A 13,717-nucleotide genomic window follows, 5' to 3' on the forward strand; every position below is an offset into this window, starting at 1 on the left:
ATAACTGAATATACTTTCAACATGAATAACTATATTCCTAATCCAGCCAAATAATATATACCACTATAAAACAAGTGATCTTCTGAGTGTTTTCTGTGAAAAGACCAGTATTTAAAATGATTAAATAAAATCCTTAAAACTAAAACAGACACCCAACAAAACACTAGACATATTTTTAAATTTCAGACTTTTTTTGATACTGAAGGTAAAATGGCAGTAAATTTTAAAACAATAATTTCTGAAACAGCTAAGTTATGTCTTACACTTACTTAACATACTCTTTTAGCCCTCCAATGTGCTTCCGGCGCCCACTTCCCATTTAAAACACTAGGGCAAAAATACCCAAACAATAAACGTACCTTAAAGTTTTCAGACTGTAAATGGCCTTGAATTGTACGATAGGTAGCATTGAGGTCTGAAAATATCTGACACAACTTTGTTTCAAAACTGAAATTCAAATAATATGTTTTTTACAATAGAATGTGTTTAAAAATCCTTATCTACTTCAACATGCTAGCCAATGAAAACCACTCTGGACTTTTAATTTTATAAATAAATCAATCAAGTAAATCTTTAAAAATAAGAATTAGGTGTTTAAACTCTAAAACTATAACTTTAACTCCTATTATTCTGAATTTTTCTTCTGCAAAATCGCACGAAGAGCCTTAAGAACTAGTTCCCTTAATTAACAAGGAACTCTTACATCTAGGATACCTTGAGCCATCTAGTCCAACCTCTTTGTTTTATAAAACAGGAAATAGAAAAGGTAAGTGACCTGTCCAAGGCAAAAGAAGGAATAGCAGAGCTAAGATTAGGGCCCAAACCTCCAAATTTCCCTTCAGAGCCAGTTCCTAAAGAAAAGCTTCCCTAATTCATAAAATAAACACCAAGAAGGAACTGTGGGGAACTGAGGAAGAGTTATATATTACTATACAGCAACGTAATTTCCTACTGCCTAGGAAAACATTAACAATGAACTACAATCAATACAATGATGATCAGAGAACACTGATTCTATAAATAGTTAATGCTCCTTTGTTTTGGTCCTTTGTTGGCCACTATTTCTAGTGTTTCAGCTTATTTATTACACAAGTGGCTAAATACACAATAGGAATAAAGTGATTTTTTAACTCTTCCTATTTGTTCTTTTATCAAGTTAATCAAGAAACTGATGGAAAAACTTTCAAAAGATTATAATTTAGCTTAAAGTGGTTTACTTCAATGAATACAATCCAATTTTTAGAATATTCAACAAACTATGAAGAAATTCAAATTATTTCTTATTATTGAGGGTATTAATTAACAAAACTATCCTCTTTTCTGAGCTCCTTATTTACCCTTAAATATTTTAGTTCAGGCATATCAACTTACATCACTATACTTACAATTTTCTATAATAGGAAGCATTGGCAACTTTGGCTGAAGAGTTGTACAAAACATCAGAAACCAAATATAATCTGGCAATCTAGAATACCAAAAGATAGCATAAAATGGATTAAAAATAAAAACCAACAGCAAAAAACGTATCTAAAAAAATTTCCATATTGAAATTTTTTGAATCAACAGCATAAGGCCAATGTTTAGCCATAATTTAATAATCTCATAATTTAACTAATGAGAAGAGTTTTAAGAAATTCAGTATCACCACAACCATGACTTTGGCAGGGACAAAAGTTGTAACTCATTTACATTTCAATCTGTTGATAATCTGTGTGTTAATAACTAAGATAAGTTTCCCAGGCAGAAGGAAAATGAAACTGCACGAGAAAGATTTCTTCAGTCAACTTCTTCATTCAAAAAGGAAACCAATTTCAATTCAAACAGAAGCCAACTATTACCTCTCCTTTACTTAACTAAATGTTCCATTAGGAGAAATTATTCCCATACCTTTTTGGGAAGGGGTGTCTTTAAGATGGACAATGACTCGGTAATGCAATCCACTATTTCTTCAGCAGCTTCAGCATTATTAAGACAGAAAACCATTGCATCTCCAATATCATTTTTCCTTGGAGTTAACCCCCGCAGAATTTCTTCTAATTTGTCCCTCTGTCTGAATACGAATTTTTTAACTTATAAGTATTTATAAATACAAATTTCAAATGCCATTATAGTTTCTGCTCGCACGTTAATTTCTTTAAAACCCACTCAGATAAAATTCTGAAGACTAAGTTGTGTTAAGTCTGATTTGTGTTACGTATTCCAAATATGTTACATTTTTTTAAAGAATTTATATGGGGAAGAAAACTATCCCGGGAACTAATAAATTATTTTAGTGACTTTTAGTTTACAAATTAAGTAAATTTAAAATTATAGGCATTTTTTCAAGAGTCTTCGCGAATGTCCCACTATTATCCTATTACACTGAAGAAGAACCTTCATGGCCTTCACTCTCCTTTGAAGGAAGTCTGTTACTTTAGCACTTCTGCATAGGATTAGGACAGGCTATAAAGCAAGGGTTGACAAACTTTTTCTGTAAAGGATCACAGAGTGAATATTTTAGGCTTTGAAAGTCATACAGTCTCTGTCACAGTTACTCAGCTTTGCTGCTATAACACCAAAGCAACCACAGACTACATGCAAAGGGATGGGTATGGCCGTGTTCAAATAAAACTTTATTTACAAAAACAGGAGGTAGCCAGATTTAGCCTATGGGCTGAGTATGCAGATCCCTGGGCAAAAGTAATGATGAACATACATCTTCAGAAGCAAATATAGTATCTCAAATGGTATAGTTCTCTATCAGCAATGCTCTCGCAAACAATGCATCAATGCAACTAGCATTAAGATTTATTGACAGTGAAGTATATAATCCTATAAGCTAAAAACTATTTTGGCCTTTTTTTTTCCCCTTCAGGTATACAGAATTTCCTCTAAACATTTCAATAGTTAAATTTGTTTCTGCTTCTTAAACCAGGCTAACTGCCCTGAAGCAGTGCTGACTGAGCACTAATAATAACATGTTTCCATGGTGGCCGCACACGGCACTTCATGGAGCAGCTTTGCAGTCACCCATTTGACTTCACTAAGCCATAAAATAACTTTACCTCTTTACGTTGCATTCAAAGAGGCAAGAGTTCTAAGGGCCATGAAATAATTTCTATAAGAATATAAAGTATTCCACTGCTGGAGTACCATCACTTAAGAGATCATCAATAATTTTTATCAGTAGGAAGAGGTCAAGTTGAGTAGGACACACACTTATAATACTTGCCAAGATTTTTTAAACTACAGTGCATACGTTAAGAGATGTTACTATTTTAAACAATTACAAATTTTAAAAACCATTTTATTTTAGGGTTAACACATCTTACTAAGACCATTAATTAAAGTGACCATTAAAGCAACTTTTCTGAATATAAAACAAGAAAGGTAAAAATCTTACTCTTCCTTAAGTGCTCCCTTTTTACTAGGCTCCTCTACAAAAGCTTCTGTTTCCTGCTCTTCTGACATCCCATGCAGATATGGATTTAACGGTGGTGGCCTCCAAAAAGATCCATTTTTGAACATACGAAAATCTTCTGTCCGCCACTTAGTTGGAGAATCTCCCTAGTTAAGTGTCCAGAATGTTATTAGAAAGATCTAATACCTCAGAGTCAAAATTAACAAAGTAGTTGATTATACTTGCCTGCAGAATAGAATAAAGCTTCCACCTATAGTAAACATGGGCTGGTGTCTGGTTTTCAAATAAGAATCTAAAACAAAAACAAACTAAAAATTAAACATTGGATTCTTTAATGGAGAACTATCTTCAAGTAAATATGAACAAATGAGAAATATCACTTGCCTATTTACTTCTAAATAAAACCCAAAGCAAAGATCCCTGAAGAGAAATCCTCACCCACTGCCATCTATCCCCTTCCTCACCCCAACCCCAGACTGCCTTTGTGACTGACACTAATACTCAGAAGGTATGTATGCATCTTGCTGAGTCTTACAATCAGTTTTATTGAACACTATGTGTCGGGTACTGTGTCTGGCAATGGAGAGGTCTTCCCAAGATATAACTTCAAAAGCAGTGGTTTTTAAATGACTTAAGTAAATTGCAAATGAAGTGTTAGATATAACTATTCAGAAGATAAGTAGTTTCTTATAAACCTCATTTATTCTACCGTATTTTGCTTATGAAAGACTCTTTCATTGAAAAACACAATGAAAAATATTTTCCTCCTAGAGAATGCTAAAAACAAAGCTATTTAATTAATCAAACCATGGAAATCACTGGAAAATTGACCCAGGCACATTCTAGTCTAATTATTAAAACTGCCTTCTCACCCCATTACGAAAATAACCTCATACTTTTAGGACTTTTTTGAGTATTTTTAATTCCAAAAAATAATTTTAAAGTATTTTTTAAAATGCACATCTGAGGATAAACAAAATGTGGTATATACATGCGATGGAATATTATTCAGCCTTAAAAGGTAAGGAAATTCTGACACATGCTACACCAAGGATGAACCTTGAAGACATTATGCTAAGTGAAATAAGCCAATTTCAAAAGCACAAATAAGGTATGACTCCACTTAGATGAGGTACCTAGGGTATTCAAATTCACAGAAAGTAGAATGGTGGTTGCCAGGGGCTGAGGGACCAAAGGAATGGGGAGTTATTGTTTAAGGGATACAGAGTTTCAGTTATGAAAAATGTGAAAAGTCATGGTGATGGTTGCACAACAACATGAATGTACTTAATGCCACTGAACTGTACATATATAAATGGTAAGTGGTATATTACATGTAAATGTTATTACCACAATAAAAAAAATGCACACCTGAACATAGGATTGTTGATCTCTCTGTTCATAATCATAGCTTCAAACATTGGCCCTTCACGTACAACAAACTCTATCATTCGATGTATCAGGGCGAGCAAATTCCTACAACAACAACACAGTTAAAGAAAATGGATTCAGACCTACCACTAAATAAAACTATACTTGACCTAAGTTACTATAATTGTGCAGAAAAAGATTATTCTGCTGACTAATACAGAATTTTATACCAAGAAAGTAACCTGGAGCATATGTTAATACCTTGTGCATTAAGAGGGAGTGGGGCAATGGGGATAAGGGAGTGGGAGGGGAGGGGAAGGGAAGGGAGGGTGGGAAACCACAACACAGCTTCACAGTAATAAAGATTTCAATTTCTAAATACCACTTAAGTTTACTTTCCAAATGCAAAACATTAAATTATGAATCACAACTAACTGGAAAGCTGCAAATATATAAAATCAGAAACTTAAAGCTTACATGTTATCATAACCATCTAAAAACTTACACGCTATCTCAGTTTTAAAACATTCCTAAACCAAGCACTTTTATAGTGATACTGAAATGTTATATACATGACTATAATTTATAAAAATGCACAACTATTAACAAGTTTAAGGTCTGATTTAATAACAATAATTAAAAAAATCCATCCAACTCCTGTGCTTTTCTGGTACATATATAGCAGATGGGAGTTTTTATTGAATCTGACCTTTAATGAGGCAACATCCCTTTGGACCACACTTCAAACTAGTTCACATAGTTCATGACATGCATAATTCTGCCTGTGTGTTCTGAATCAATAAAGCAATTATATTGCCAAAGCCTTAAACGAATGGAGTCCTGTTTCCAAAATATTCCAAAATAAGGGACATGGTGATATGCCCTTCCCATTTTTCATAACAATTACTCCCCAATATTTAAGCCAAAAATAAACATATGTAACATTTTAGTCGTCATTTTGTTGACTGGGCTTATAAAGTATTTTTTAAATCTGATACCTTATTAGGCTCCAAACACAATTTTAGACATTGATTACAGTGTCAGGCAAAAATGATTCAGCTTATGATAGCTACTTCTGATTTCTCATTTCACCAGTCTCCACCATATAGAGTTGGCAAATAACAAATGGGAAAAGCAAAAGGATATTGGCTCCTGGTACAAGGCACACACTAAATTACACCTTTAGCATTCCCAGCTCAAATTAAGTTCATATAACTGCTAGAATATAAATAAATATATAGTTATAGAATAAGACCTTTTTTTTGCTCTATAAAGCCCTGCTTCAGAGTACATGAACAGTAAAATAATTTATCTCATGCTGACTATAATTATTTTCTCAGTTTTCAAACAAACCTACTTAAGTGGACACTAAAATCTCTACATAGTGAAAAAATGAATTTTTTTGACCTCCTAATAGAGGTCAAAGAAAAATATGAAGGTTTAATAAATCTTTAACAGAGGGAAAACTATATATTAAAATTATTAATTCAACCTCAAACTGTTAAAAAACCCAAAAGTATCTATTTTAAATCTAAAAATTCTTTCACAGAAGTATTAATTGGTCTGCAAATATGCAGTTCTTGATATCCAAACGAGAATGTATTCTCAACATCCATATGGTTAATGACATTGTTTTAAAAGAAGGGAGATATGGTATTGATTCAGTCCCAAAAATCCCACTGGTATATGTCAAATTAAAGGGAAATTTTATGTATCATAATATATAAAATCAATGACTAGGTGGACAAATACTACACATCCAGAAACTTGCATGAATTAAGTCAAAAGCAACTTGACTTGCATATTAAAGATAGATGAAAAATGATTTAGCGAGTTTAAAACAAAGGGTCCATTGTAATGGTGAGTCAAGACTTTACAGCAAAATGTACACTCAAAATTTTGTTTAGAAATAAGCTGAGCCACATATAAAGCTAATACTGGATATATGCTTTTTAAGCGCTGCCAATATACTACTTTCCTGTGAGTGCTTTACCAGCGGGAAAAAAAAACCCACTACAGTTTTAAACAGGCTTGTAACTGATAAATCTATTTTTAGAAAATTTAAAGTTTAAAAAAAGTTTTAAAATGTTTCATGATTATTTAAAATCAAAATCTGACAATTAGTTGTTGCTAACTTAAATTTAAGATTCTTAAAGAACTGTAATCATTCTTTTTTCCTTAAGGATTATGTGCTTATTTTTAAAAAGGTGACTTTTCTATCAGAACGAAACAGTGTAGTACAAAAAGATGATATAATTTAAAGTGCATTATTTTATTTTAAAATGGTAATTATCTTATTCTGGGCAACAACAACAAAAAAACAAAAATTGTCTCTCAATTATAATAAAACCACATTTACTGGAGTCGATCGTACCAATGTCTGGTCAAAACCTGTATACTTTCCCAATCCATCCCATGCTGCTTTCCTGGTCCCCCGCTGCCGCAGACACTTCAGCTGGTGTTGCTCACCAAGGCCAATGTCAAAGAGAATTTGGTATTCTTTTGTGTTCATTTATTATTCAACCAGTGTTGTGTTCCTGTGTTTGGGAAAAGGCTTAGCTTGACTGAGCAAGAGCATACCTACGGCATGAATTCTTTCTTCTGCTTTAACATTATGTTGAAAAAGAAAAAACGGAAGAAAGGAAAATAAAAGAATTCCAAACACCTTTGTTACCATGAAAAAAGTTTCTAGTTATGGTCAGTGTTCACGAGAATAATAGAAATTCCTTCTTAAAATCATTTAGGAAAAATAAAGCTATGCTTTCAGTAAGGAAAACTCAAACTAAGGTTGCATATTAAACACAGACAATTCAGAAACCAAGAAAAAAAATAACAGATTGGGTCAAAATGTAACATTATCTAAAATTTAAGATACATTTAAAACACCTATTTTCCCATCCCAATAATCTAATGTTATTAGACTAACAACTCCAAATTAAATCTATTAAACACATTCTAACTACTAAAGCTACAACAAAATACCCTACATTGTTAACAATAAAACAAAAAAGATAATGACATAAAATTGCAAAGTATACTAAAGTTAATTAAATTTCACATATCCCCCCCAAAAAGTACTGGGAAGGAACCATTGCTCAGTCAAGATACTACCTTTTCCTCAACACCATTTTTTTTTTAATTCAGAAGGGGATATTGTCTATATTTAGATCAGTAATAATAAAGAAAAACATGTACCTTTCTGTTGGGATAACCACTTTGACTATGGCTTGCGACAGAGTCTGTATATGAAGTCACATCAGATAATAAACATAGAATATGTGAGTATTGTTAACAAGTAACAAGCAAAAATATACATATGCATTGAAAATACTACACATCTAATCACAAGTTTTGCAGGCAATCACTGCATTTGAAGTAATTATACACTAAGCAATTACATAAATGCAAATGGATGTGTTCAGTGAACAGTAAACGTTCACCAAATGCAAAGAATCAGAACATTCCTGCCAGAATGCACATCAATGCACTGAAATAGGTACTACACTGAGAATTATCAGATAAAGATTTTAATTTGTGAAATCATTAACTGTTTGCCTCTGACCATACAGTTTGCTACTTTGTTCCCAAGCCTTTAAAACCAGCCCTGTCATTTTAAGTGTAATTAATTCATAATAGAACCAACAAATTTGTATAACTTGAAATTAAGTTGGTTTTATGTTTAATAAAAAGAAAATACCCTTTGCTTTTACTAGAGTAGCTAACTTTTTAAAAACCATATATGCTCTCAAATATTCTAATACCTTAGATCTTGAAAACGAAGTTATTAGCTAGCTGCCATCCAAACAGTTTAACTATTTAGGAGTCTTTCTAACTGAAAAGGCACTTAACCAAATACAAAGTATCACTTTCTCAAAACAAAGTAAATTTAGATACTACACTTAAGCAAACCTGGATACAACAGTGGACAAAGGAAAAAAAAAAAACTTAATAAGTGGTCAAAAAAGGAATGATAGCCACAAATAAAAATATGACCTAGTATCCCAATACGGGGTTTCCATGGGCTAAGGCAGGGAACACATCTAAGTTATTTCATTTTCTTTAAGAGATGCCAAACAGAATTACACACACACTTTCTATAAATTGTTGAAAAGAAATACTACCACAGATTTAGTATTTACAAATTAGATGCGGCCCTATGTACATTTTTTAAATTACCTTCTCAAAATCCTCCTTGTTTTTAGGTGGTGGTAACATGGGAGCATTGGGGTTTTTTAACCGCTCTCTAGGCTGCGCATTAAAAGGCAGTCCTGACGGAGGTGGGGGAAGCGTATGTTCCATCATGGAAGGCGGAATGTATATTGGATGTGGAGGAATAGGCACAGCTTTACCCCAACCTAACTTCATTTCAAAAGACATAATCATCTTTCCTAAAAGAAAGAAAAGAAAAGTCACCCTGGTAACTCTCAAAAGAAAATAAAGGCTCTCTGGTGATTTAAATTAATTTTCATGTTTAACCTTTACCTTTCTGGTCCATTTTTCCTCTCAAGTTTTTATAAATACTTTTCAAAACCAAAGCAATATCTGAGTTCTACAGATGGGCTTCCTTACCATTTAAGTTTTTTAAAGCTCTTTCAGCATCTCTTCTATTCATAAAGGCCACAAAGCCACAATTTCTCTCTCTTGCCCTTTCTTCATCAGTTCTGGGCCACATAATTTTCACGCTGGCCAGGGGCCCAAATCTTCCAAACTCCTGGCACAACATTTCTTCATTCATCTATTAAAAGGCGTAAGATATTTTTGGTAAGCAAAGAAAAAAGAACTCTATGCAGCACAGACCAGTTTTTGCAAAATGAGAAGAGACCTATCAATGCTACAGCTTTCCATTCAAGTACTGGGACCTCTACAAGGGTGAAATCCTGCCTTCATGGAGCATGCACAAATCTTTTCACACCAGAAACATTCTGTTTTACGTAAGTGGCCGGGTGAAGAGGCTGGGTGGCTGGAGAAATCAAAAGCACACCTTTACCTTCACTCTTCCTCCTTCTGAGATCCTGCATCTAAAATACGCTTTCTACAGCAATGGTTTGTTCAGCATTTAGCAACCTTTTTCAGGCAGCAGTGATTACCACACTTAAGTCAAGGAGGAAATATTTGTTGGCAATGAAAGAAATAAAGAATCTGGTCACTTTTTCTTTTTCCAGCACCCAGCTGCCAGTGTAATCAAGAACAGAGAAAACAAAAAAGGGTAAATATGCAATGAGGTCCAAAATATATATTATTTTTTAAAAGATCTTATTATGCAGAACAAGCACTATATTCCCCATAACAATTAAGAATGAAGCAGGGGAAAGAATTAAAATATAAAAGACAAAGCAGAAATATTAGTTTGCTATTATTAAGATGAAAAAAGAAAAAAATCCATAAGGAAGTAGGCTATGCATCAGAAGGGGACAGTCTCAAAAGAATATTGTCTACCACTGGTCATATCCTGATAAATAAAATCAGCACCTAGCAAAACATTTCAAAATCAGAGGACAGTCCAGTTACAGCAAGAGGAGACAGGGACTTCCCTGGCGGCACAGTGATTAAGAATGTGCCTGCCAATGCAGGCAACACGGGTTTGAGCCCTGGTGTGGGAAGATCCCACATGCCGCGGAGCAACTAAGCCTGTGCGCCACAACTACAGTGCCCAGGTGCTGCAACTATCACATGCCTAGAGCCCGTGCTCCGCAACAGAGAAGCCACCACAACAAGAAGTCCGCACACCACCACGAAGAGTAGCCCCCACTCACTGCAACTAGAGAAAGCCTGCGCACAGCAAGGAAGACCCAACGCAGCCAAAAATATTTAAAAGAAATAATAAGAAGAAGAGCAAAGCTAAATAAATGTATTTAAAAAAAAAAAGAAAAGAAAAGAAAAGAAAGAAAGGGGAGACAAGCCCTTAGGAATTGTAGCAAGAAAATTCGGCCCATACCGCTAAGGCTCAATTTCACAAGATAATTTGGGAGACTTATCTAGTTCCACCACATCTGCTTACTTCAGATTCTTGACTTCATTTTTTTTAATGACTGACAAAGCAGTTTTCCTACAAAAGTATACAGCATATGAGCCAACATTCATCTTACTTTTCTAATATTACCTGTGGATTAATGTTTCCAAGGTATAAATTAGTAGTGCTTGGATCTCCTACATCATGTGAGCCAGGTGCATAATCATCGAGAACTAGGACAAAGAGAAGAAAAAATTATAACCTGCAAAATACAAAGTTTGGACAATTTCTATGAATTAAAAAAAGCAAAAAACTGTATTACCACCAGATGATCTATTTCTTCTTGAAGGCGCATCCACTTTAAAAGGGGGAAAAGAAAACAATTCTTAGTTTTTGGAATAGTTCGTCACAAAAACAAACATTAAAATAAATGTCACTTACTAGAACGACGCTGACCATCAGAATCTGACTGAGGCGGCTCAAATCGACTTAACCTGCCTTTTGTTTTATGTCTCTCATCACGCTCTTCTTGAATTCTGTTGAAAATATATATAAATCACTAATAACGAGCCAAAATTTGTTTGTTCACATTTAATAACAGAACTTATCCAGGTATCATCTTGAAATAACCTAAAATATTTGTGTGTAATGCCAGTACTGACAACCAAGATTAAAGAGTCCCTCAGCTACAAGTCATGAGCAAACTCCTGATATATCATGTAAGCAGTGGAATACAAAGCCCACTTTTAAGGTGAGAAGGAAATTCAACATTAAAACCACTTAATTTGTTCTTTCTTAGCTAAAGGTTGACCACTCCTCACCCATATCTCAGTGACTATATTGTTTCCACTGCAAACAGGACTCTGGACATTAGTTAAATCAATTTAATTGCATCCACATAATAGAAGCAACCTAGATGCTGGACAAAATGCTAATTTCATTTTCAAACATAACCCACAAAATATCTAAAACAGCTTCATGGTAAGCCAGTTACCAAAAACGAATTGGTAGACTACATTCTTCATATGTGCATCTATAAGTATCAGCTCAAAATACCTATGAGAGCCATTCTCAACACTATAAAACTTACTGTTTCAATTCTTCTTTGAAGAGTTCCAAATTGCTTTTTTTCTTTTCTTTCTCGCCTTTCTTCAGTGGCTACGAAGGATATGATAAGTTATACTTCAAAGAAAACAAGGTTAAACAAAACTAATGGTTCGATAATCAGATCACTTTAAATAAACTTTTATTTTAGTGCCAATTATGATCTAATTATTTAAATTAAAAAGAAAGAATGCTTCTGTTACCACTGAACTTTCCTTCCTATTTTCTAAAACTGAGAATTTAACACATTATTAAAACAACAAGCAGCAGTCTTAAAGGAGCTACCAACTTTATCCCCTGCCCCGCCCCCGCCCCAAAGCGTACAATACTTAGGCCGGAATATTGTTGGAAGGGTACTGGAGGGAAAATTAATAAACATAAAGTAACTGAACTGCCATGTAAATAACTGCTATGAACAACTACCAAAAATATGCACCCTTCAAAACAATCACCTTAGAAGGAAATGAATTACTGAAACAAACAGTAACACCGCTGGAATTCCTCTCTTAAAACTGCTTCCAAAAATGCTTTTGGAATCCCTCTTTTGAAAGTGCCAAAATAATTCAATGGGGGAGAATAGTCTTTTTAACAAATGGAAGTACGGAAATTGAATATCCTCCCATAAAAAAGAATGAAGTTGGACCTCTACCTCATACCATATACAAAAATTAACTCAAAAGGTTCACAGACCTAAATATAAGACCTAAAAACATAGGAGTGAATAATCATGAGCCTGAATTCGGCAATAGTTTCTTAGATATGACACCATGAGAAACAAAAGAAAAAGCAACAACAAAAAACTGATAAACTTCATTAAAATTAAAAGCTTTTGTTCTTCAAAGGACACTAACAAAAAAGGGCAAAGCCAACCCACAAACTGGGAGAAAACAACACAGTTGATAAGAGACTTGACTCTAGAAGCTGTAAAATACTCTTACAACTCAACAATAAAAAGACAAATAACTCAATTAAAAACGGCGCCAAGGATCTGAAAAGACATTTCTCTACAGAAGACTCCAAGTGGATGATAAATAAAATGATGCTCAACATCACTAGGCAAGTGCAAATCAAAACCACAATTAGGTACAACTTCACACCCACTAAGTTGACTAAAATAATTTTAGCAAGTGGTGATGAAGATGTAGAAAAATTGGAACACTCATATACACTGCTGATGGGACTGTGAAGTGGTACAGCTACTTTGGAAACAGTATGGCAGTTTCTCAAAAGGTTAAACAATTAGTGACCATATGACCAGCAATTCCACTCCTAGGAATATAAGAGAATTAAGAATATATGTCCACACAGAAGCCTATACATGAATGTTTTCAGAAGCATTACTCATAATAGCCAAAAAGTAGAAACAACCCAAATGTCCATCAAGTAATAAACGGATCAGCAATATGAGGTATATCTGCAAAATGGAATGTTATTCAACCATAAAAAGGAACAAAGTACTGATATATATACTAAAATGTAGATGAACTTTGAAACATTATGCTAAAAAGCCAGACACAAAAGGCCATATGCTGTATGATTCCATCTGCATGAAATGTCCAGAACAGGCAAATCCAAAGAAATAGAAAGTAGATTAGTGGTTGCCAGAGGTTAGGGATGACTGAAATTAAGTATAAGGTTTCCTTCTGGGATGATAAAAATGCTTCAAAATTAGAGATTAGTGACTGTTGCACAACTGTCAACATACATTAAAAAAACACTTAATAAAGCTGTTTTTTAAGTTGCTTTCAGAGCTTTTTTAAAAGTCACAGAAGAAAAATCAGTCTCACTATTCAGCATAATCACATGTCCTCAAATTTGGCTCCAAATGACAAGACCCACATCTACCGACCATCCCCCATGAAAAATCCCACTCTCAAACCATAAAGACTTTC

The 13,717-nt window shown here is 33.9% G+C and overlaps 1 protein-coding gene across 4 annotated transcripts in view; it reads right to left on the minus strand.

Moving 5' to 3' along the window:
- U2SURP (U2 snRNP associated SURP domain containing) overlaps positions 1–13,717 on the minus strand; it is a 51,278-nt gene that overhangs the window by 16,450 nt on the left and 21,111 nt on the right. For 2 of the 4 annotated variants that reach the window (XM_061193591.1, XM_061193588.1), the window contains exons 7-19: positions 11,812–11,879; positions 11,163–11,257; positions 11,044–11,079; positions 10,872–10,954; positions 9,341–9,506; positions 8,948–9,159; positions 7,967–8,010; positions 4,772–4,876; positions 3,626–3,692; positions 3,383–3,546; positions 1,888–2,050; positions 1,386–1,465; positions 360–447 (exon numbers count right to left, since the gene is read on the minus strand). In XM_061193591.1, the coding sequence (XP_061049574.1) occupies positions 360–447; positions 1,386–1,465; positions 1,888–2,050; positions 3,383–3,546; positions 3,626–3,692; positions 4,772–4,876; positions 7,967–8,010; positions 8,948–9,159; positions 9,341–9,506; positions 10,872–10,954; positions 11,044–11,079; positions 11,163–11,257; positions 11,812–11,879 (1,371 nt within the window). Of the gene's footprint in view, positions 1–359; positions 448–1,385; positions 1,466–1,887; positions 2,051–3,382; positions 3,547–3,625; positions 3,693–4,771; positions 4,877–7,966; positions 8,011–8,947; positions 9,160–9,340; positions 9,507–10,871; positions 10,955–11,043; positions 11,080–11,162; positions 11,258–11,811; positions 11,880–13,717 lie in introns of those variants that run through there. The other 2 variants (XM_061193590.1, XM_061193592.1) reach the window with 2 other exon arrangements.

Source organism: Eubalaena glacialis, chromosome 6 (assembly GCF_028564815.1).
Source record: "Eubalaena glacialis isolate mEubGla1 chromosome 6, mEubGla1.1.hap2.+ XY, whole genome shotgun sequence".
NCBI lineage: Eukaryota > Metazoa > Chordata > Mammalia > Artiodactyla > Balaenidae > Eubalaena > Eubalaena glacialis.